General features: G+C 43.9%; 1 protein-coding gene across 1 annotated transcript in view; it reads right to left on the bottom strand.

The window, feature by feature from the left end:
- FRAS1 (Fraser extracellular matrix complex subunit 1) overlaps positions 1 to 26,229 on the bottom strand; it is a 692,624-nt gene that overhangs the window by 429,120 nt on the left and 237,275 nt on the right. The window contains exon 3 of the mRNA XM_073542109.1: positions 2,356 to 2,463. Coding sequence (XP_073398210.1) covers positions 2,356 to 2,463 — 108 coding nt within the window. The remainder of the gene's footprint in view (positions 1 to 2,355; positions 2,464 to 26,229) is intronic.

The raw sequence follows: 26,229 nt of genomic DNA, 5'->3' as shown, positions 1-26,229 counted from the left end.
GATAGAGGTTAGGACTGAATACAGACAAGGTCAGGTACAGGGATAGGATAAGATGAAGGAATAGAACACAGTACATACAAGGACGGAGACAACTACAGGACAAGAACACTGGCCTGAGTGTGCAGCCCTCAGGTAGGCAGAAACAAGACACAAAGCGCACGGAAACAGATCTGGGTATGCAGCCCCCAGAAAAGGCAGAAACAGAACAGGACCTGGCACCTCAGCAGCAAGGCACTGACTGAGGGAAATAGTTGCTCAGGCCGCTTCCACCAAGTGGAGCCGCTTTAAATACCAGAGGCCTCTTGGTAATTGGCTGTGAACACCACAGGCAGGTGCACACTGATTCTATAAGAACCAGAGTGCCAGCCCTGCTCCCCTATGCAGACAGCCAGGAAGTATGCAGAGAGCAAGCAGGAAGCAAGAGGCATACAGCATGGAGCCTGCAGCAGACAGAACTCACAGCATGACCCGGAGTAGTGAGTAAAGGCCCCGTTTAACATAGCGAGATCGCTAGTGAGATCGCCAATGAGTCACCGATTTTGTGACGCAACAGCGATCTCGCCTGCGATCTCACTACATGTGACACGCAGCAGCGACCGGCCCCCCTGCTGGATATCGCTGATCATGCAGGAATGTCCTGGGCCATTTTTTCGTTGTCGGCGTCCCGCTGGCCAGCATGCATCGCTGTGTTTGATCGTTGGATCGTTGCTGCGTCGCTGAAGAGATCTGCCTGTTTGGCAGCTTACTAGCGATCATTTAGCGACGCACCAGCGATCCCTACCAGGTCGTATCGTTGTCGGGATCGTTGGTGCATCGCTAAGTGAAACGGGACCCTAAGGCTGGTAGGGGATGGGAGGCCATGCAATCATGCCGGCAGGGTTGTTACAGAAGGACCCGACACATGAACACCTTCTTGCTGTGCTATCTGCAACATGATGCCCGTGCTGTTAGAATTAGAAATAGTGCTGACTATTGGGTTGTCGCTCTGTTAGAGCCACCGTACAAGAGTACATTTTACCAGATGTTTCCCCCCTGAAAAGGGACGCACACTTGCTGGAGTATCGAAACACGCTTGTAATCAATCTTAAGAGTGAGGCACACAGTGTGCGTCGCAGTTATAGACTTCGAAAAAAAATACATTTTTTTTATTTTATTATTTTTCCCTAACTAAGGGGGTGATAAAGGGGGGTTTGATTTACTATTTATAGTGGGTTTTTATGTTTGGCAGCTGTCACACGCTAAAAGACGCTTTTTATTGCAAAAAATTGTTTTTGCATCACCACATTTTGAGAGCTATAATTTTTGCCATATTTGGCCCACAGAGTCATGTGAGGGTCTTGTTTTTTGCGGGACGAGTTGACGTTTTTATTGGTACCATTTTTGGGCACAAGACTTTTTTGATCACTTTTTATTCTGATTTTTGGTAGGCAGAATGAACAAAAACCAGCAATTCATAAATTTCTTTTGGGTGGGGCGTTTATACTGTTCCGCGAGTGGTAAAATTGATAAAGCAGTTTTATTCTGAGAGCTATGACTTTTTAAAAATTTTTTGCTGATGATGCTGTATGGCAGCTCATTTTTTGTGGGACAAGATGACGTTTTCAGCGGTACCATTTTTTTTATATCCATCTTTTTGATCGCGTGTTATTCCACTTTTTGTTCGGCGGTATGATGATAAAGCATTGCTTTTTGCCTTGTTTTTTATTTATTTTTTTACGGTGCTCACTGAAGGGGTTAAGTAGTGGGACAGTTTCATAGGTCGGGTCGTTACGGATGCGGCGATACTAAATATGTTTGCTCGCAGTGTGCTGGGGGTGGTCCATGACCGGTCCTGGCACTTAGTGCCGAGTGTCAGCTGTGATAATCAACTGACACCCAGCCGCGATCAGCCGTGCTCCCCCCGTGAGCGCGGCTGATCGCGTATGACGGACTATCTTGTCCATGGGCATTAAGACCCAAGGCACATGGACGGGATAGTACGTCATATGTCAGAAACCTTTTTTTGTCGTTTTCAGTGCGTTTTTCTCCTGCGTTTTTGACAGGGTACAGTTGTCTGAAACGGTTGAAAAATGCGGCGTGACATGCTGCATTTTGCAAAAATCTATAAAAAAAAAAGTTTTACACAAAATACTGGGGACAAAAAAACAAGCTGTAGGCATGAGATTTCTGAAATCTCAGACGTTCCTGGTACTGTAAAACCCAGCAGAAAATTTTCAGAAAAAACCACATTAAAAAAACACAGAAAATGCAACGTGTGAACATAACCTAACTATTTGCAGGGAAACTTCAAACATGAACAAAGCATGGCAGCTCAAAATAAAGGAAGAGACTATGGCTTGAGGAATATGTCAATACCTTTGTAAAATCACACTGAGGGTCTCGACAAAGGGTCTTTTCACACAACACAATATTATCATGGCAGGTGCAATCCTGGCAGGATTCAGGCTTCCATTCAGTACTGTTCTGTAATAGAGAACATACAAGATGTTAGTACATGGACTATATACAATACGTAAACCTTTTATAAATCCTCCCCGTTCATATGCTTTAACAAATGAATACACTGTAATTCATAACAATAGGACAGGTCGGCATCTGTAGAATAGTAAAATGCAGTATTAAAAATAACCAGTGCTTCTTGGAGAGGTAAATACCAGGTCCCTATCCTGTACTGTACTCCTGGTAAAGGCTCCCAGGATTCCTTGTTCAAAGCCTGTGATAATGAACAATGGATTCCTGCCAGGAAAGCCTAGAATGATGGAGGCATTATTTCAGCTGAAGCTTCTGCCTTCAAGCCTTGCCGCAACCTGAACAACATATTTTACCTCTAGATCGATAAACTTTGAGGCTTGAGTGCTTTATGTATATTCAGCGCTCCGTAACATCAATGTGCAGCCCACGAGCAATGTTTCATGTACAAATTGGAAATAAATCATGATACATTGTTGTGTTCCTCTTTGAACTGCAGAGATATAATGTCTATAATCCTAAAAATTCAATGAGTTTAATGAGGATTCAGTGGATATTTGGCAATAATGAAAAGGGGTCATGAGAGTGGAATAAATAGTCATCAGATATGTGATGTAACAACAATTATATCACCATAGATTTCATGAATATGTCATACCAGAGTGCAGTCACTTATTAATTCCTCCAATGTCCTCTACTTCACATAATGACTGTCAGCACATCACAGCATTTGATGGCAGACCCTGTACTGAATATTCTGGTGTGTATTGACACAAGCTGCTCCTTCCATTTGTAGATATTACAAACTCAAACAGGTAGGAAGCCGGTGGCAAGGCTCCCGTCAGGCAGCCACGGAATAGTGGCATAGCAGCAAACTTATTAATAATTAATATAAGATCAGTGAAAGTCCAACACCTGGTACCTCGTATGATCAGCTGTAATCACTTTGGCTGGCTGGATAAAAAACGTGGAATACTACAGCTCCATGCACAGTGCAGTGACTGCTGCCGGGTACTGAAGATCACATTTTATTCTATTCAATAGAAGCTAATAGAAAAACCGGTACCAGAGATATCCTTGTCAATATGTCCGTGTGTGTAATACTTGTGGCACAGATGTGGCAACCATGTGCCGCATGAGTACCACACGCACCAGCACCATGGAAGCAGCGGTAAAGTTCCCCGGCGCCAGGGGGCTATGACCGCTCGCATCATTCTCCCCTGCTCTGCCGGTAATCAAAGCGAGCAGGGGAGAATGATGAGAGTTATATTCAAGTGACAACAGTGAGAGCAGGTGGCGGCTGATGGGACGGACTGTTACTCCCATCAGCCTACACATGCTGCCGCTAATAACAATGAGAGCAAGAGGCAGCTAAAGTATTCATCAGTCGCTGCCTGTGCTATAATAAATAAAAAACAGTATGAGTTCCCTTGTATTTTTGATAACCAGCCAGGCAAAACTTACACCTAGGTGCTGCAACCCTCAGCTGTCAGCATTAGCAAGGATGGTTATCAAGAATAGAGGGGTCACCACGCTGTTGTTTTTCCTTCAAATTATTTATTTAAAAAAAATGTAATGGGGTCCACCCCATTTTTTGGCAACCAGCCAAGATAAAGCTGACAGCTGGGGGCTGGTATTCTCAGGCTGGTAAGGGGCCATGTATATTGAAAAGGCACATCTATCAGATGTGCCAATTCTGGGGCTTTGCCCGGCTCTTCCCACTTGCCCTGTAGCGGTGGCAAGTGTGGTTCATATTTGTAGGATTGATGTCACCTTTGTATTGTCTGATGACATCAAGCCAACAACTTAGTAATGGAGAGGTGTCTATAACCTCTCCATTACTAATCCTATAATTATATGGTAAATAAAGACAGCCAGAATAAAGTCCTTAATAAAACACACCTCCATTTTTATTTTAAAATAACACAGTTATACTCACCTAACGCCCATTCCATTGTCTCCTGTAATGAAACATGTTTGGCAGGATAAATACTGTAGTTTTCAACCCAGACAGTGGTAAAATGCAACCGACCAGGCTGAGAACCATTGGTAAATGAGCTGCTGCGTGCGCAGCATCAGTGACCAGCGGTGACTTCATCATGCTTACCGCCAGTCAGTGAGGCTGTGTTCCCAGCTGGGCTGAATTACGATGAACTCAGCACTGTGGGAAAAAGTCACTGAATTCAGCTGAGTTCCCTGCAGATCATCGTGAGAATTTCTGCAGGGAACTCACTGACAATACATCCTGCATATCAGATATTTACACTACGATTCATAAGAGTAGCAAAATTACAATTATGATGCAGCAATGAAAATAATTTTATGGTTTGGGGTCACCACAACATGAGGAACTGTATTAAAGGGTCACGGCATTAGGAAGGTTTATTCATCATAGATGACAATTCTTTACTGTAAGAGCAGTGACAGAATGGAACTCTCTGCCACATGATGCTATATTAGTTGACTCACTGAAAAAAGTACATGGATGGCCTGGATGTGTTTCTTGAAAAATCTAAAATTACAGGTTATGGGCAGATTATGTGATGAGATATTGATCCAAGGAACTAGTCTGATTGCCGCATATGGATTCGGGAAGGAATTTTTCCCTTAACATGTAGCAATTAGAATCTGCTTCGTGGGGTTTGTGCCTTCCTCTAGATCAAAATGTTAGGCTACTGAGCTTAATGGATTTATGTCTACCTTGAACCTTACAAACTATTAAAAAAAACTATGATAAATCCTGCTGATAAAACAGTGATTTTATCAAAACTACAGCAAACAACCAAGTAAGTGATACATTGCTGAAATCAGGGACTCAGGTTAGGTGGCAAAAACCTGGTGACAGATTCCCTTTAATTTGCTTCTTTCTCCTATTACAGACAGAAAGATTGGGGAGAAATCTTCTGCAGTCAGTTTTCATAGGTTGCCATACATATAGCATTGTTATGCTTCATAGCGGAATATGGCTTTAATGGTTTTCATCTGTAGATGCCTCAACAACTGCACAATCACGTGCAAGCACCGTAAATTTGGTAAATCAGAAAGGGGGGATAATGGCTGATCTCCTGGGACAACAATAGAAGAATTCACCGTATCTTTTTCGCTTTAATCACAATATAAACAAAATAATCTCCTCTTTGATCAAGAACAGTTCTCCTTGGCCTCTCATTCTGTTCTATAAAACCGCTCTGTGAAGCTAAAGTTTAGTACCGCTCATCTGAGGATTAGCCCCCTGGTTCCTTAATCAGTCTCCAGTAGTTTTTTTCTATGTTGGCTATCACATTGTTGTTAGATCTCATTCTTCTCGCTGCACTATAAAATTGTTGGTCTAGTTTTCAGTAAGAGCAAAAAGAAACTGACTTCAAAAGCCACATTTGTATTGGTAACAGGCTCTTCCGACAGACTGCTCTGTCAGGGTCCCATTGTTATGGCTTCCTTTTAAAAATCTTTACCCTAATAGGCCAATTAAAGATGCATTTACACAATTCAGATTAGAACGTTAACAACCCTTGATTCACGATAATTGTGCAATGTTTAATGGGTTAAGTGACTGAGTGATCTGTTACTAAATGGCTTGGACATTCAATTTTTGAAAATTGCATAACGTAAATGGAGATTGTTTACTCCTTCAACGATTAGACCGGTGAAAAGTAGGAGTGGAAATTCAAGACCTAAATAGGTTTGGCTTTCAGTGATTGGTTGGTTGTGTTCAGAAGGGAACGGTCAGTGGCAGTTGGAGCATTGGGTCGATGTTCATATTCATATCATATTATTCATAATTATTACAAATGCTACAGTTTATATATAACTGTTATGAATGAGTCACCGTAGGAGGCAAAAACAGAAATACAAGCTAAGTCCAGAAAACCAGAGAAGTTGGCAACTATCAGATTGCAGACCCCTGAACCTATCAACACAACTAGCAGTAGCCGTGGGGGGTTCCTACGATGCCCTAGACCCCTCGATCACAGCCGGAGAATTAAATAGGACTAAAGAAAGAAAGGGGACATCTAAACTGCCCCAGAGCAGACCCCAAAGCAATAGGCAGCCCCCAACATATAATGACGGTGAAGCAAGATGAAAACACTAACACAGACAGAAAGATAGACTGAGCAAAGACGGGGCCCAAAACTACCTAGATAGGAAAGGACAGGAAGGCTGCTGTCTGCAATCTGCCAAAACCCTATCAAAGACATAAGCCAACAAGCTATGAAAAAGGCCCTGAAGCAGCTAGGCTTCAAAAACTAAATCAGCACTCAGGTATTTTCAGAAGACAGAGCTAAAGGAATTCAGCACACCCCAGCAGGGAATGGCAGAAATCCAGAAAAACAAAGTCAAAGCACAAATGCAAAAGGCCGAGCAGCAAACTTAGCTTTAGAGGAGCAGGAATTCAGACTGGTCTCCAAGGATCCCACAGAGAAATCACCCGCAGGGCAGAAGGGCATCGGCAGCCTTATATCCAGTCAGTAACTCCACTCAGCCAGTCATCATCATCAGCCTCAGGTGTTTGATAATCAGGCTCACTACCTTTCTTTACCAGAAGAGGGAGTTCCTCGGGCCTCAGTAATGAAGGGGAAAATGAACTCACAACAGTATCTCCCCCTTGAGGAGGGGTCACCGAACCCTCAACTACGCCACCAGGGCGATCAGGGTGAGCCCGATGAAAGGCACGCACCAATCTTTTGGCATGAATATCAGAGGCAGAGACCCAGGAATTATCCTCCTGACCATAACGCTTCCACTTAACCAAATACTGGAGTCTCCGTCTAGCCAGACGGGAATCCAGTACTTTCTCTACCTCGTATTCCATGTTACCTTCAACCAATACAGGGTCTGGGGGTGCCACCCCCGGAACAACAGGTTCAACAAACCTCTTCAACAAAGATTTATGGAACACATTATGGATTTTAAATGTGACAGGAAGAGCCAAACGAAAAGAGACCGGATTAATAATCTCCACAATCTTGTAAGGTCCAATAAATCTAGGCTTAAACTTAGGAGAAGCCACCTTCATAGCAATATTTTTTGATGATAACCACACCATATCACCAACCTTAAACTGGGGACCAATGGTCCTATGTCGGTTGGAAAACCACAGGGACTTTTCCTGGGAGAGAGATAACTTATCCACCACTTGGTGCCAGATCTGGTGCATTCTCTCCACCACAGTGTCAACACCTGGGCAGGCAGAGGGCTCCACCTGCCCTGAAGAAAATCGAGGATGAAACCCAAAGTTCCAAAAAAAAGGTGACATCAAAGTGGCAGAACTAGCTCTATTATTTAAAGCAAATTCGGCCAAGGGCAAAAATGAAACCCAATCATCCTGATCAGCAGAAATAAAACATCTCAAATATCACTCCAAGGTCTGGTTTGTTCTCTCTGTCTGCCCATTGGTCTGAGGGTGAAAAGCAGAGGAGAAGGACAACTGAATTCCCAGCCTGGAACAGAAAGTTCTCCAAAATCTAGACACAAACAGGACTCCTCTGTCAGATACAATGTTCTCAGGAATCCCGTGCAAATGAACCACCTGTTGTAAAAACAGGGGCACCAACTCAGAGGAAGACGGCAACTTAGGGAGTGGTACAAGATGAACCATCTTAGAGAACCTATCACAAATCACCCAAATAACAGTCATCCTTTGAGAGACAGGCATATCAGAGATGAAATCCATTGAAATATGGGTCCATGGCCTCTTGGGGACAGGCAAAGGCATCAACAACCCACTAGAGCGAGAAAACTATTTAGACCGGGAGCACGTCCCACAGGACTGCACAAAATTCCTGACATCACGAGGCAAGGAGGGCCACCAAAAAAACCGACTCACCAGATCTCTAGTACCAAAAATACCTGGATGACCAGCCAAAGCAGAGCAATGAACTTCAGACATCACTTTCTTCTTCCACTGGTCAGGAACATACAACTTTCTACTGGGACAACGCTCAGGTTTGTCCTCCTGGAACTCTTCCAGAGCACGTCTCAAATCGGGCGAGATGGCAGAAAGAACTACCCCTTCGCCTAAGATGGTAGCAGGCTTGGTCACCACAGGAGAATCAGCAAAGAAGCTCCTAGAGAGGGCGTCTGCCTTGACATTCTTCGTTCCAGGAAGAAAAGAAACCACAAAATCAAAACGTGTAAAAAACAAGGCCCACCTAGCCTGTCTAGGGTTCAAGCGCTTAGCCGACTCTAGGTAAATCAAATTCTTGTGGTCAGTGAGGACCACGACTTGATGCTTAGCTCCCTCCAACCAATGTCTCCACTCCTCAAATGCCCATTTCATGGCCAACAGTTCCCTATTCCCCACATCATAGTTACGTTCAGATGGAGAGAACTTTCGGGAAAAGAAAGCACAGGGATTCATTTTAGATGTTACAGGGTCCTTTTGGGACAAAACAGCTCCTGCACCAATCTCAGAAGCATCCACCTCTAACTGGAATGGAAGTGAGACATCAGGTTGCCGCAAAACCGGGGCGGAGGTGAATCTTCGCTTCAGCTCCTGAAAGGAAGAAACAGCCTCCGGAGACCAATTTAACACATCAGCACCCTTCTTAGTCAAATCAGTCAATGGCTTGGCAATACTAGAAAATTTTGCTATAAATTTCCGATAAAAATTAGCAAAACCCAAAAACTTCTGGAGGGCCTTCAAAGAAGTGGGCTGAACCCAATCGTAAATGGCCTGAACCTTGGCCGGGTCCATTTCAATAGTTGACGGGGACAAAATAAATCCCAAAAAAGAAATCCTCTGTACTCCAAAAAGGCATTTAGATCCTTTGACATACAGGGAATTCTCCCTCAAGATCCGGAACACAGTCCGAAAATTGTTCCACATGAGAATCCCAATCCTTGGAGAAGATCAAAATATCATCCAGATAGATAATCAAAAACTTATCGACAAAATCTCGGAAAATATCGTTCATGAAGCACTGGAAGACAGAAGGGGCATTAGTGAGCCCAAAAGGCATCACCAGGTACTCAAAATGTCCCTCCGGAGTATTAAACGCCGTCTTCCATTCATCCCCATGCTTAATGCGAATAAGATTATACGCCCCCCTGAGGTCAAGCTTGGTAAACCAGCAAGCACCTTTAACTCTGGAGAATAGATCAGAAATCAGGGGTAACAGATACTGATATTTAACAGTAATTTTGTTGAGGGCACGATAATCAATACAAGGTCTTAATGATCCATCCTTTTTGGCTACAAAAAAAAAAACCGGCACCTAAGGGTGACGAGGATGGTCTAATATGACCCTTCTCCAACGCCTCCTTAATATAGGATCGCATAGCCTCGTGCTCGGGTAAAGAAAAATTGAAGAGCCGACCCTTGGGAAATTTACACCCCGGGCTCAGTTCAATTGCACAGACATAACTCCTATGAGGGGGCAGAGACGCAGACTCATTCTCACTAAATACATCATAAAAGTCCGCCAAATAATCAAGAACATCATCCAACTGAGGAGAGGTGGAAAACACCGGAGCCTCACTAAAGGCACATCGACAACCCCAACTCACCACAGACACAGATTTCCAATCCAAAACTGGATTATGAATTTGTAACCAGGGAAACCCCAGAACAATAGTATCATGCAGATTATGCAACACCAAAAATCTGCAATTTTCTTGATGGTCTGGGGCGACCCGCATTACCACCTGGGTCCAAAACTGAGGTTTATTTTTAGCCAAAGGAGTAGCATCAATCCCCCTCAAAGGGATAGGCGTCTGCAGAGGTGTCATCGGAAATCCACAACGTTTAGCAAAATCCAAGTCCATTAGGTTTAGGGCTGCTCCCGAATCCACAAAAGCCTTGGCGGAAAATGTGGACAGGGAGCAGATCAGAGTAATAGCCAGAAGAAACTTAGGTTGAACACCCCCAACAGAAAACGTGTGTGCAAAGCGTTTCTCTCGCTTAGGACAGACTGAAATAATATGCGAGGCATCTCCACAGAAAAAACACAACCTATTAAGCCTTCTGAACTCCTGACGCTGCTCTCTGGAAAAAACTATCACATTGCATAGGTTCAGACATTTGTTCAACAGGTGGCAACACCTCTCGTGCAGCTTTGCGTTCGCGCAAACGCCGATCAACCTGAATGGCTAATGACATAGAATCGTCAAGACCAGAGGGAACAGGAAATCCCACCATAGTATCTTTTACGGCTTCTGACAACCCCTTCCGAAAGAGAGCAGCCAAGGCATTATCATTCCAGGTAGTAAGTACTGCCCACTTTCGGAATTTTTGACAGTACAATTCTGCAGAATCACGACCCTGGTTCAATGCCAGCAGGGTCTTTTCAGCCTGATCAATGGCATTAGGTTCGTCATACAACAACCCCAAGGCCTGAAAAATGCGTTCACATTAGTCAGAATAGGATCACCTGGTTTCAAAGAAAACGCCCAATCCTGGGGATCGCCACGCAGCAAAGAGATGACAATTTTAACCTGCTGCGCGGAGCTCCCTGACGAGTTAGGCTTCAAGGCAAAAAATAATTTACAATTATTTTTGAAATTCAAAAATTTAGACCGATCCCCAAAAAATACATCAGGTGTAGGAATCTTTGGTTCAGCAGCATGTGAATGAGCAAGGTAGGCGGAAATTCCCCGCACTTCCGCAGTGAGCTGCTCCACACGATCAGACAATTGCTTTATCTCCATTGAGAGAAAAAAAATTCCCCCTACGGCCTCAGAGATATAGAGAAAAAAATATACACACTTTTTTTTTTTTTACAATTCTTCCTGCTATTGAGTACCCTAGGATCCGCGGTATGGCGGGTGATTCTGTTATGAATGAGTCACCGTAGGAGGCAAAAACAGAAATACAAGCTAAGTCCAGAAAACCAGAGAAGTTGGCAACTATCAGATTGCAGACCCCTGAACCTATCAACACAACTAGCAGTAGCCGTGGGGGGTTCCTACGATGCCCTAGACCCCTCGATCACAGCCGGAGAATTAAATAGGCCTAAAGAAAGAAAGGGGAAATCTAAACTGCCCCAGAGCAGACCCCAAAGCAATAGGTAGCCCCCAACATATAATGACGGTGAAGCAAGATGAAAACACTAACACAGACAGAAAGATAGACTGAGCAAAGACGGGGCCCAAAACTACCTAGATAGGAAAGGACAGGAAGGCTGCTGTCTGCAATCTGCCAAAACCCTATCAAAGACATAAGCCAACAAGCTGATATGAAAAAGGCCCTGAAGCAGCTAGGCTTCAAAAACTAAATCAGCACTCAGGTATTTTCAGAAGACAGAGCTAAAGGAATTCAGCACACCCCAGCAGGGAATGGCAGAAATCCAGAAAAACAAAGTCAAAGCACAAATGCAAAAGGCCGAGCAGCAAACTTAGCTTTAGAGGAGCAGGAATTCAGACTGGTCTCCAAGGATCCCACAGAGAAATCACCCGCAGGGCAGAAGGGCATCGGCAGCCTTATATCCAGTCAGTAACTCCACTCAGCCAGTCATCATCAGCAGCCTCAGGTGTTTGATAATCAGGCTCACTACCTTTCTTTACCAGAAGAGGGAGTTCCTCGGGCCTCAGTAATGAAGGGGAAAATGAACTCACAACATATAACTGTGAACTTGATTATCGAACATTTTATAGCATTCGATTACATATTCCTTCTACAGTATAAATGGAAATGGATGTACAATAATTTATGAATTTGACATAAATAGTATCACTAATGGGATTTGAACATTGGAACACACCTACACTTATCTTTACGTGTGAAAACCGTGCATGTTCAATGTCACAATGTATCAATCGCTATTTAACCATCTCATTCACGTTTCTCATCCTGTGTAAACACTTGACAAACATCGCTTGCTAGTCACGCGTTCATTGGCTAAATGATTATCTGCTCATGTAAAAGAACCATAAGAATCAGGGTTATCTGTCAACATCAGTTAGGCTTCATTAAGTAAAAGAACCAAGAAAACTGGAAAGGCTCTAGCAATAACGAAAATAATGAAAGTTACAAAACCCGCGTGAACAAGGCCTTTGGTCCACAATGAAGTTCAATCTCTCTGTCATCCATAAAGAACAGGTGGGTCCTGGGATGAGACCATGTCTTTGCTCTCCAGTACATGGTCTCTGGAGATTCTCTTTGCTTTTTAGCTCTAAGTTTTGACAGATACCATTGGCTATTGGGGATTTTCAGAGGTGACCACATGAGAGTCGATTATGATGCTATATCATGGCTTTTCAGCTCAAGTTAAAGTCAGTTGGATTCTCTTGACATGAATTGGCCTCCTCAATTAGAAAAGGTGTAAGACAACACTTCCATCTATTATCATATAGGTCAATGCATGGCAGAAAGTGCTAGACCTGATGATTTCTATAGGGCTTTATTTACATCTGTGGAACATTGGTGTTTCTTCAAAAATTGCATTAATGTTTATGTTACCAGGCCATATTTAGAAGATTAAAGAAATCCTCCCATTATTTTTTTTTTTTTTACTTTTTAACTAAACCTGTGCATGTGTGTCTGTAATGTTGTGTCACTGGGTGAATATACTCCCCTACCGCCATCTTCTCCAGGTTGCAGCGCCATTCTGCTCCTCTTTTGGATGATGTCACCACTCTGCAGACTCCCTGGGTCACACTGTGCTCTATGTGACCCCGAAGTGGCTTCTACAATGTAAGTCTATAGAGTATCAAAACAAGACTCCATAGACTTACATTGTAAAAGACTTCTGGCTGACATGCAGAGCCTGGCGCTCGATTCATATGAGTGCTTCTTTAAGCAGGGTTAGATGGCAAATTATCATACCTGTAGAGATCATTAACCTACTCATTTTGTTTGTTATGGTGGGAAGCGCTATTTGAAGTTGATTAAAGCATTAGGCAACAATAATTCTTGACCATATCGTGGCCTTAGGCTTAATTTAGGGTCTCTCCAGCAATTACTATTTGGCTGACCACTGACCGAATTAGGTTGCTAGATGGAAATTAAGGTCAGTCATCATGCAAACCTAAAACTTACATTTTCTTCCCTCTCTTCTATTCTTCCCACATTTCTGACAGTTATTGTGAATTTTATTAATAAGGGATTCTAGGACAAAAATCTCATCTTTCCTGCAAATTTATTAATGTATGTTTTGAATGATTAGCTTGTTATTCTATAGTCATGTGCCTACTTAACCCATCACTTTTGTGTTACATACTAAAAAACCTGTTCCTTTAATTTGTTGGACAAGTGCTCAATCAAAGTTTTAGTTGAACCATAAGACATAGTAATATCTGTTCTGTATTCTATGATGAAATCGCTGCTCACATCCAATAGGCATTTAGACCAAATCTCGCAATTCTGAGTTGTGTGGCAGCATTTTGCTAGTGTACTATATATAGTCATATGTTAAAGTTTGGGCACCCCTATTAATGTTAACCTTTTTTCTTTATAACAATTTTGGTTTTTGCAACAACTATTTCAGTTTCATATATCTAATAACTGATGGACTCAGTTATATTTCTGGATTCAAAAGAGGTTTATTGTACTAACAGAAAATGTGCAATCTGCATTTAAACAAAATTTGACCGGTGCAAAAGTATGGGCACCCTTATCATTTTCTTGATTTGAACACTCCTAACTACTTTTTACTGACTTCCTGATTTACTAAATTGGTTTTATAACCTCATTGAGCTTTGAACTTCATAGCCAGGTGTATCAAATCAGGAGAAAAGGTATTTAAGGTGGCCACTTGCAAGTAGTTCTCCTATTTGAGTCTCCTATGAAGAGTGGCATCATGGGCTCCTCAAAACAACTCTCAAATGATCTGAAAACAAAGATTATTCAACATAGCTTTTCAGGGGAAGGATACAAAAAGTTGTCTCAGAGATTTAACCTGTCAGTTTCCATTGTGAGGAACATAGTAAGGAAATGGAAGAATACAGGTACAGTTCTTGTTAAGGCCAGATGTGGCAGGCCAAGAAAAATATCAGAAAGGCAGAGAAGAAGAATGGTGAGAACAGTCAAGGACAATCCACAGACCACCTCCAAAGACCTGCAGCATCATCTTGCTGCAGATGGTGTCACTGAGCATCGGTCAACAATACAGCGCACTTTGCACAAGGAGAAGCTGTATGGGAGAGTGATGCGAAAGAAGCCGTTTCTGCAAGCACGCCACAAACAGAGTCGCCTGAGGTATGCAAAAGCACATTTGGACAAGCCAGTTACATTTTGGAAGAAGGTCCTGTGGACTGATGAAACAAAGATTGAGTTGTTTGGTCATACAAAAAGGAGTTATGCATGGAGGCTAAAAAACACAGCATTCCAAGAAAAACACTTGCTACCCACAGTAAAATTTGGTGGAGGTTACATCATGCTTTGGGGCTGTGTGGCCAATGCCAGCACCGGGAATCTTGTTAAAGTTGAGGGTCGCATGGATTCAACTCAGTATCAGCAGAAGTTTACGTTACGCAGGGGATGGATATTTGAGCAAGACAATGATCCAAAACACCACTCCAAATCTACTCAGGCATTCATGCAGAGGAACAATTACAATGTTCTGGAATGGCCATCCCAGTCCCCAGACCTGAATATCATTGAACATCTGTGGGATGATTTGAAGCGGGCTGTCCATGCTCGGCGACCATCAAACTTAACTGAACTGGAATTGTTTTGTAAACAGGAATGGTCACAAATACCTTCATCCAGGATCCAGGAACTCATTAATAGCTACAGGAAGCGACTAGAGGCTGTTATGTTTGCAAAAGGAGGATCTACAAAATATTAATGTCACTTTTATGTTGAGGTGCCCATACTTTTGCACCGGTCAAATTTTGTTTAAATGCAGATTGCACATTTTCTGTTAGTACAATAAACCTCATTTGAATCCAGAAATATAACTGAGTCCATCAGTTATTAGATATATGAAACTGAAATAGCTGTTGCAAAAAAACAAAATTGTTATAAAGAAAAAAGGTTAACATTAATAGGGGTGCCCAAACTTTAACATATGACTGTATGTTCTGCCCATTATTGGGCAGCAAGTTAATTCATAGTGTAGTACCAGTTATAACCATTAGTTATAACCATTAGTTGCCCATTTGTCCTGCTCCTGGATAAAGTGAGCATTTTTCTTTAACAGTGTGTTCTGATTAGAACCGCCCCCTTAGTTTCCTGGGTAAGAAGGCTTGCAGACATTTTCTCCCAGACCTTTGAGTCTTACACACGTGTTCCTGACTCTCCCTACAAAGCACTGCTCCTGAACAGCGAATTCCGGTGAGGTTCAAAAGTACCTGTGTGTTATATAAGAATCTGTATATGCAGCCACCGTACAATGTACTGTGTAGTTAGGTATATTGTGCAATGTATCCTGCACTTTATTATAATGCTTTTGCACTGCTTACAGATAGATTGCACTTCTGTATAGAGTAGAACAGTGTTGCAGCATTTCTGTATTATGCCATTTCTCTGCAGTTTCTGTAAAGCCCCAGTTACTGATGTTAATTGCACCCTGTATCATGCTGTTGTCTCTGTTATCTGCCAGTACTGATACACTGTTTATTCCCTTGCAGTAGTTTTTACCACTCCATTACTGTCCACTCTGTGATCTTACATTGTCCACCATTATTGTCCACCTTCATCGTTCACTGTTTCCAAGTTCACATCATGGAAGTGGATGGGGTTTAGCTGTATGTTGAAATCCACACAGCAACATATGTGGAGGAAGGCAGAACAATATGATTCATTATTTGGAATACAGATGTCCATAAAAAGTTGTGATATCACGTAGGTACAGATTGGTAAATTGCATACTAGCTCATCCTATATATTTCCTTAAAAAAAAACAACTTTTTTTTTGTAATATACAGATGAGTAGCGACTGCATTTATTTTAAAGAACTGTGGTCATTAAGCGTCTGCCAATCAGTGACATAGAAGCCAACTGGCACATGCTATTCCAGCATATATGTATGCACAAGTTCAGATTGATAGATACAATTCACATTCTTCATTCTGAAAGCCACAACGTGTCACCACATACAGTGTTAAATAGAAAAGATTAGAACTTTCATTACATGCATACACTCTGGATATCTTACATGTATTATGCCCCTGTTTCTAGAGACATGGCAATCCTTTTCTTACATTTCAATTATCTTCCCGTGATACAAAGCAATAAATAATTTAGGTAAGATTATAAATCTGGAACGACAAATCATACTGCCACTGAACACACATTCCGAGTCAGTCTGGGAACACTGGCAACAATTGTATGTAGGATATAGTAAACTTATCTCAAGAAATAAGAGCAGGTTATGGATTTTCTAAGTGTAAAATGATATTTAGGTCTATGTGGGGGTTCTGTAAACAGCAGAAGGTTTGGGGTCGAATAGGGTGCCACCACCTAGAGAGTCAGCAATATAAGACTACAGTACATATGGAGAACCACACATATAAAGAACAGCAGCTTTATTAAGTCATTATATTAACATTCTACCTAATTTCATGAACATGTCTCCCCAAGGCATTTCAGCTCTAAAACTTTATGTTGTGTACAATATCTCTCAAATGATGCTCAGAATTCTGCACTTTAAGTGTAGATCCAATTACTGCCAGTGGTAAGCTATAACTAAAAAAGAAAAAAAAGATTCTCGTATAACTGTGGAATAAACTTGTAATACACCTTCAGTCAAACCATTTATAAAGTTTTATTTCTTATTTGTATACCTTTTGTAGCTGACAATGCAGGTTTGCGAAGCAAAAAGGGCTGCTGTACATTTTTTCAAATAACCTTGGCCCCTTTTTATTCTTAATAGGTTACACCTATCTCTCTATTCCTTTCCCCTCTGTCCTATCACACATTTACGGAGAGGTGTCACAAAAACATCCATTAAGGCTGGTTTCACATTCGCGCTTTTTAAGCGCAAGCACGGCCGGGGGTAGCTCCGCCCCCGAGCCGGCTCTCTGCCCGGCGTGCCCGCCCCTTCCTTGTAGCGCCGCCTCCTAGCGCACAGCGGCGCCTGCGATCGGCGCACCCTATCTTTAGCATAGGGTGCGCAGATCGTGCGCAGGCCGTGCGCTAGTTGCGCTTTGACCTGCGCTGCGCACTTTTGACGGTGCGCCGTGCGCGCCAAAATCAAACTTTTCGGATTTTGGCGCGCACGGCGCACCGTCAAAAGTGCGCAGCGCAGGTCAAAGCGCAGCTAGCGCACGGCCTGCGCACGATCTGCGCACCCTATGCTAAAGATAGGGTGCGCCGATCGCAGGCGCCGCTGTGCGCTAGGAGGCGGCGCTACAAGGAAGGGGCGGGCACGCCGGGCAGAGAGCCGGCTCGGGGGCGGAGCTACCCCCGGCCGTGCGTGCGCTTAAAAAGCGCGAATGTGAAACCAGCCTAACTCTGGTTTTCAATGGTTTCAGCAATGCCCAGATGGTCTTCATGGAGATCAGGAGGTTCTGTTGAGTGTTTGATTGTGTTGAGTTCTGAGAATGTTTTCTATGGGTCACATATGCTCCTTAATTTCATGATTTAGGACTACAATGGATAATGGTGAATTCTCAAAATCCTATTCTCTCCCACATTACAAATATTTTTTCATTGCTGAGTTTCCACTCTGGCCACTAAGTCTAAAGGCCTCCATACAAGTTAGATTAAAGTTGGCCAAATGTGGATATTTCATTGGGATCGGCCAATAGTCTTTTAAGTATAGGAATCTCACAACTCTCCCCTTACAGAAGATACTAAGGGAGAAAAGTATCCAGCATGCTGAATTTTGGCACATACTCCTTTTGGAATCTCTGGAGAAAAGCCGCTACAGGAAGAGTCTGGCAATGGCTTTCTCATGAAGAACTCAAGAGTGCTCAACCGAGGATGGTGTACAGAGGAGCTGGGAGAGATAGCTGTCAGCTGAATGATTGCATCAAATTTGTATAGGGACCTTTATAGGCTGTCACTGCTTTATAGAGATCTCATTTCAGTGACCTCAAAGTTGTCACATACAATATTACAATGAAATGAAGGATAATAGTGATAAGAGAACGTGCTCAGATAAGATGTTATCTGAGCATGCTCTGGTGCTAACCAAATGACTTCGGTGTGCTCTAATAATATGTTCAAGTCCCCATCCGAGCATGTTTTGTGCATCACTGAAGGATAATACAGGATCACAAAATTCACAAAAGTCAATGGTCACAGCTGACCCTCCCCCTCCCTCCACAGATCACAGAGTATGCCTGGAAAAAGCTCCCATGATAGTCAATAAACATCTCCGGTCTCCTGTTTCCTATGGTCCTTGTGACTGATGTAAAATATACACTACCGTTCAAAAGTTTAGGGTCACTTAGAAATTTCCTTATGTTTGAAAGAAAAGCACAGTTTTTTCCAATGAAGCTAGAAATACACTCTACGTTGTTAATGTGGTAAATGACGATTCTAGCTGCAAACATCTGGTTTGTAATGCAATATCTTCCCAGGTATATAGAGGCCCATTTCCAATAGACATCACTCCTGAGTTCTTATGGTACTTTGTGTTTGATAACTGTATAAGAAGGCTAATGGATGGTTACAATACCCTTGAAAACCCTTGTGCAAGTATGTTAGCACAGCTGAAAACAGTTCAGCTGATTAGAGAAGCTATAAACCTGACCTTCCTTTGAGCTAGTTGAAAATCTGGAGAATTACATTTGTTGGTTCTATTAAACTCTCAAAATGACCAGAATAAAAGAACTTTCATGTGGAACTCGACAGTTTATTCTTGTTCTTAGAAATGAAGGCTATTCCATGCGAAAAGCTGCCAAGAAACTCAAGAGTTCCTACAACGGTGTGTACTACTCCCTTCAGAGGAGAGCACAAACAGGCTCGAAAAAGAAGTGGGAGGCCCCGCTGCACAACTGAGCAACAAGGCAAGTACATTAGAGTCTGCAGTTTGAGAAATTGACGCCTCATAGGTCCTCAACTGGCAGCTTCATTAAATAGTACACGCAAAACGCCAGTGTCAACGTCTACAGTGAAGAATCGACTCCGGGATGGTGGCCTTCAGGGCAGAGTGGCGAAGAAAAACCCATATCTGAGACTGGCTAATAAAAGGAAAAGATTAATATGGGCAAAAGAACACAGATATTGGGCAGAGGAAGATTGGAAAAAAGTGTTATGAATAGACGAATCCAAGTTTGAGGTGTTTGGATCACACAGAAGAACATTTGTGAGACGCAGAACAACTGAAAAAATACTGAAAGAGTGCCTGACGCCATCTGTCAAGCATGGTAGAGGTATTGTGATGGTCTGGTGCTAGTAAAGTGGGAGATTTGTACAAGGCAAAAGGCATTTCGAATAAGGAAGGCTATCACTCCATGTTGTAACGCCATGTCATACACTGTGGACAGCGCTTAATTGGAGCCAATTTCATCCTACAACAGGACAATAACCCAAAGCACACCTCCAAATTATGCAAGAACTATTTAGGGAAGAAGCAGGCAGCTGGTATTCTATCTGTAATGGAGTAGCCAGCGCAGTCACCAGATCTCAACCCCATTGAGCTGTTGTGGGAGCAGCTTGACCATATGGTACGCAAAAAATGCCCATCAAGCCAAACCAACTTGTGGGAGGGGATTCTGGAAGCATGGGGTGAAATTTCTCCAGATTACCTCAGCAAATTATTTGCTAGAATGCCAAAGGCCTGCAATGCTGTAATTGCTACAAAGGGAGCATTATTTGACAAAAGCAAAATTTGAAGGAGAAAATAATTATTTAAAAATAAAAATCTTTTTTTCGAACCTTGTCAATGTCTGGACTAGATTTTAAATTCATTTGGCAACTCATTTGATTAATAAAAGTATGAGCTTTCATGGAAAACACAAAATTGTCTGGGTGACCCCAAACTTTTGAACGGTAGTGTATAACTAAAGAAGCTAAGAAAAGCTTAGGCAATACAACTGCCACCATGATCTTGAATAGCTGAAGATTAGAGTTGAGTGAAACGGGTTGGTCAAATTCAAAAGTCACCGACTTTAGCTAAAGTCGGGTTTCGACGATCGAAACCCGACCATAGCGTGAGGTTGGCTTTGTGTGGCGTCACAGTGGCTATAAAAGGCCGTGACCGCCATCTTACTTCTGCGAATCTTAGAATAGGGAGAGGTGCTGCTGCTGATTCTTAATAGGGAGAGCGTTAGGCAGGGAAGAAGAAAAAAAAATAGCTTCTGGTGATAGCGATTTTCACTGTACAGTTAGTGTGCAGTGAAAGGGGAGGATTTTTGTTGTGTGCAGCAGCGCTGGTGGTGATTAGCCAGCCTTTTAAGGCTACCTGATAGCTCCTTTGCTGTGTGCACACTGCTGTTCAAACTGCTTTTTTCAAAGCACTCCAACTTTTATTATTTTGTTCTGGTCAGTTACCGAGCGTTCATTTTTTCACACACCGTAAAGCGTTGTAAGCTCCTCACACACTACCGTGTACCGGCTGGTATCACGGACAAATACAAGGTATCTGTGTGTGACAAACAGATGAGATTTTCCAATTTTCCAGGCCTACACCGTATAGAGCTGTCCGGTTTTCAAACAGTTTCGCATATCTGCTGTTTGATTAGGGTCAAAACTATACAGAGACGGCGTGTGTCACGCCATATAAAATTAGACGGAGATTTACAATTTTCCATACAGACACCATATAGAGCTGTCCGATTCTCAAACAGTATTGTATATCTGCCATTCGCATTACGGTCACATCTATACAGAGTCAGCGTGTGTGTGTGGCACTCCGTAAATACATATACGGACATTTCCATTTCTCCATACACTGTACTGAGCTGTCCGATTCTCAAACAGTATTGTATATCTGCTGTTCACATTACAGTCACATCTATACAGAGTCAGCGTGTGTGTGTGATACTCCGTAAATACATATACGGAAATTGTTAGTTACACAAAAAACGTATACAGCTGTGCACTTCAGATACAGTACCGTATATCTGCTTGTTGGATTACGGTCAAATACATACTGGGAGAGCGTCTGTGACTAAGAAAATATATTCGTAGATTTAATTTTTTTAATACACCTTACACAGCTGGACGCTCCTCATACAGTACAATCTCTCTGCTGGTATTTTTGGTACATTTTCCCAAACATGAGGAAATATGGTGGAAAAGGCCGCGGACATGGGCAGGGGGGCGCGGCTGATACTGATGGTGCATCGGCTGGTTCTGGCAAAAGCACAATAGCAGCTAAGGCAGGAGGTGTTGAGCCTGCGCCATCGTCTGGCCTATAAGGTTCCCTTTTCTTGGAGTAGTTAAACCGCTTTTAAAGCCGGAGCATGAGGAACAGATTTTGGCATATATTGCCAAAGCAGCCACCAGCTTTATTGCCTCCTCTTCTGAACGTTCGAAACCTGCAAGCACGGAGTCGTTAGTGCAGGGTTCTGGTCAGGAAAAACATCTTTCCTTGTATCCTTCACCCCCACCAAAAGTTAAGGATGCGGCAGTCCACACTTCAGATTACTCTATGGAGCTCTTTTCACATACCATGCCTGGGTTATCCAGTTAAATCCTGAATTCCTCAGTCCAAGATGAATCTGACATGGAGTGCACTGATGCACAGCCACTGCTAGATTATTCTGCTGGTACATTGACCCAGAGCACTACATTGCCCTCGCAGTCTACTGAGCCAGAATCTGACCCTGATGAAACTCAGGTGCCCCTTCCTGCATACTATACCACCTTACACGGTGACACATAGGAAGATAAAGAGGAAGGTGCAGATGACTTTGAAGAGGAGGTGATGGATGACCCAGTTCTTGACCTGGATTGGCATCCATTGGGGGAGGGTGGCACTGGGAATAGTTCAGATAAGGAGAAGGATCCGCAGCAGGCATTGACATCACAGCAGCGGTTATCTGGCAGGCCCGTAGCAGTCCAAAAACGTGGACCAAAAACTAAAAGAGTTGCAGGACAGCTTGGCCAGACAGTCAACTTAGCACAGCGTACAAGGCCAGAAAATGTATACCATAGTAGGAAGAGTGCACTGTGGCACTTCTTTGTCCAAAATCCTACTGATGAGGTACAGGTTACCTGTAAGAAGTGCGGAAGGACCTTTAGCCGAGGTAAACAACTCAGAAATTTGAATACCAGTTGCATGCTTAGACATTTAATCAACATGCACTTGCAAGCGTGAACGGACTACAAAACCTCAGGAGGCATATGTGCACCTGCTCCGACTGAAGGTAGCCAGCAACGCTCCATCGCTTCCCCCACTGTAAGGCCACCGCCATGGTTAAGCAGACCACCAGCACTAAATGTTGAGGTGTCGTCGCAAGGCCAAAGAACTCAGGGAATCACAATGGTTTTGCAACACCATGAGTAGGACAAGAAAGTACTCATCCTCTCATCCGCGTACACTGTGTTTGAACGCCTACATTGCCAAACTAATCTCATTAGAGTTGATGCCCTACCGTTTGGTTGAAAGCGAAGCTTTCCACAAGCTCATGGCCTACGCAGCCTCACGCTATGACCTACCCAGTCGGCACATCTTTTCTCGAAAAGCCATCCCAGCCCCCCACCTGCATGTGAAAGGCCGCATTGTCCATGCACTCAAGCAATCAGTGAGTGGAAAGGTGCACCTCACAACAGATGCATGGTCCAGTAGGCATGGCCAGGGCCGTTACGTGTCCATCACTGCGCACTGGGTTAATGTGGTGGATGCAGGCTCCACAGGGGACAGCGGCGGGGGAACAGTGCTGCCTAGCCCACGGTATAGGAAACAGTTGGCTGTAGGCTTTCGACCCTCCTCCTCCTCCATAAGCGAAAGCTCGTCCACAGAGCGCAGTCGCACGAGCACTCCATCTGCAGCTGGCAGTGTTGCACACGAGGTGTCCTGTTGTGAGTTCACTTTTCCCTTCACCATTGAGGTCTGATGAACTCCCTCTTCTGGTGAAGGAAGGTAGTGAGGCTTATTACCAAGCAACTGAGCAGGATGATGATGACTGGGTGACTGGAATTGCTGACTGGATATAAGGCAGCCGACGCCCTTCTGCCTTGCTGGTGATTTCTCAGAGGGATTCTAGGAGACCAGTCTGATTCCTGCTCCTCAAAAGCTAAGTTTTCTGCTCTACTTTTTGCATTTGTGTTTTGGTTTTGTTTTGCCTTGTTTTTCTGGATTTCTGCCATCCCCTGCTGGGGTGAGCTGAATTCCTTTTTGCTCTGTCTTCAGAAAATACCTGAGTACTGATATAGTCTTTTTGAAGCCTAGCGTCTTCAGGGCTTTTTTCCCTATCAGTCTGTTGGCACTTGTTTTGATAGGGTTTTGGCGGATTGCAGACAGCAGCTTTTCTATCCTGTCCTATTTAGTTAGCTTGGGCCCCATCATTTGCTCAGCCTATCTTTCTATCTGTGTGAGTGTTATTTCATCTTGCTTCACCGTCATTATATGTTGGGGGCTGCCTATTGCTTTGGGGTCTGCTCTGGGGCAGTTTAGATTTCCCTTTCTGTGTTTAGGCTATTTAGTCCTCCGGCTGTGATCAAGGGGTCTAGGGCACCGCAGGAACCCCCCACGGCTACTGCTAGTTGTTATTGATAGGTTCAGGGGTCTGCAATCCGATAGCTGCCAACTTCTCTGGTTTTCTGGACTTAGCTAGTATTTCAGTTTTTGCCTCCTACGGTGACTCATTCATAACAGTGTCCCACTATCGAACAGCTAGTGGTAAGCGTCAGCAGGCTGTGTTAAAGATGATGTCTTTGGGCGACAACAGACACACCGCGGAGGTACTGGTCGACTACTTGCAGCAACAAACTGAGTCGTGGCTGAGCAGTCGACATCTTGAGCCAGGCAAGGTAGTCAGTGATAACGGCCGTAATTTTGTGGTAGCCATAGCCCTTGCAAAACTCACACACATACCTTGCCTGGCTCACACTTTGAACCTGGTGGTGCAGTGCTTCCTTAATAATTATCCAGCGTCTCGCACATCTGTCGCTCGCCTGTACACTCCAGTCGTCTGCAGAAGCTGCAGCGATTGCTCCACCTCCCCAAGCACCGCCTTATCAGACGTTGCAACAAGGTGGAACTCCACCCTGCACAAGGTTGAGACTGTGCGAACAGAGGCAGGCTGTAATGCATTTGTGGGAGGATACACGGGCATGCAGTTTGAGGGAAGACATGGAATTGTCAGGTGTGCAGTGGTCAAAGCTGAAAGACCTCTGTAAAGTTCTTCAGTGTTTTGAGGAATGCACACGGCTGGTAAGCGCAGACAACGCCATCATAAGCATGAGCATCCCACTTATGCGTCTGCTCATGCAAAGTTTGATGCACATTAAGGATCTGGTGTCTGCAGCGGAGGAACAGGAGGAGGGAAGCCTTGCTGACAGTCAGCCATTGTCTGGTTAGGGAACTGTCCTGGACGAGGTGGAGGAAGAAGAGGAAGATGGCAGGAGGATGCTTCTGATGGGGTAAGAGAAAATGTTGGCGTTCCAAGGTAAGGTACAGGGTTTGTGCGTGACTGTAGGGATGTGGATTTGCCAGAAAGTGCTCCTTTCCACCCAGCAGTGGCAGTGCATTATTGACACCTGGAACATTGGCGCATATGTGCGATTATGCCTTGCGGATCCTAAAAAGGGACCCCTGCATTGCCAAAATTATGAAGGATGATGACTACAGGCTGGCCAGCATCCTCGATCCACGCTACAAAGGCAAATTACAGAACATCATGCCACAGGAGAACCTAGAGATAATACTGACTAACAAACAAGCAACTCTGGTAAACCGTTTGTTTGAGGCTTTCCCAGCACACAGCAGCGGTGCTGGTTCTCCCACGAGCCGTAGTGGGCACAATGGAAGAGGTGTTCATGGTGCACACAGCCGAAGTGGCGTTGGAGACAGGGGTTTCATGACCATGTTGTGGACTGATTTCTCAAGTAACGCTCACACAACTGCTAATACTGCATCGATTAAAAGTGACAGGAGACAGCAGTTGTCAACTGTGGTTACAAACTACTTCTCCTCCCATATCGATGTTCTCCCTCACAGATCATTCCCCTTTGACTATTGGGCCTCTAAACTAGACACCTGGCCTGAATTGGCACAATATGCCTTATAGGAGCTCGCTTGTCCTGCTGCTAGTGTGTTATCTGAAAGAGTCTTCAGTGCTGCTGGATCAATCCTGACAGAAAAAAGGACCCGTCTGCTGACCCAAAATGTTGATGATCTAACCTTCATTAAAATGAACCATGCATGGGTTTCAAAAGATTTTGTCCCACCTTCCCCTGATGACACATAGGTTGCCAGAACACTGCCTCGCTTTTGTCCTCTTCCTCGGACTTGCCCAATTCCGCCATTTGCAGCTGCTGGATGTCCAGCCTACACATCAACATATGCCATTTTTTAAACCTCCCTAACCGGGCTGCCCCCCCCGAGGGCTGGGGTCAACCCCTGGCGCACCCGGGCAAGTGCCGTTGCTCTGAACAGGTGGATGGGCCCACTGATGGCCGACAGCAGTGGCACAGGGCCCCTCATAGTACAATACAGTGTCTCTGACGGTGGGAGGGCCCACTCGCCGTCAGACAAACCAGCGTACTATGAGGGGCCCTGTGCCAGTACCGTCGCCCACGAGTGTGCCCCCCCTGCTTGGTCATGGCCACAGCACTTGCAAGTTGGAATACTTACCTCTCCCTGCTCCACAGCTGTGTAGTCTGGGCAGTTAAATCCTTCACAGGGACGGCCACTAGAAATTTGGTTTATTGATCGATGATAGTTAAGATGTAGCTATGGCCTGTCCTGCTGGCCTCTACCTTCAGATGATCAATGGCTACCATTTGTAATGGACGTCAACTTACAAGCGGATGCAGTGGTG

This window comes from Dendrobates tinctorius, unplaced genomic scaffold (assembly GCF_039654945.1).
Source record: "Dendrobates tinctorius isolate UK_male_01 unplaced genomic scaffold, ASM3965494v1 ptg000011l, whole genome shotgun sequence".
In the NCBI taxonomy this organism is placed as follows: Eukaryota; Metazoa; Chordata; class Amphibia; order Anura; family Dendrobatidae; genus Dendrobates; species Dendrobates tinctorius.
The sequence above is the reverse complement of the archived record's forward strand: the minus strand, read 5'-3'. Positions and strand labels throughout refer to the sequence as shown.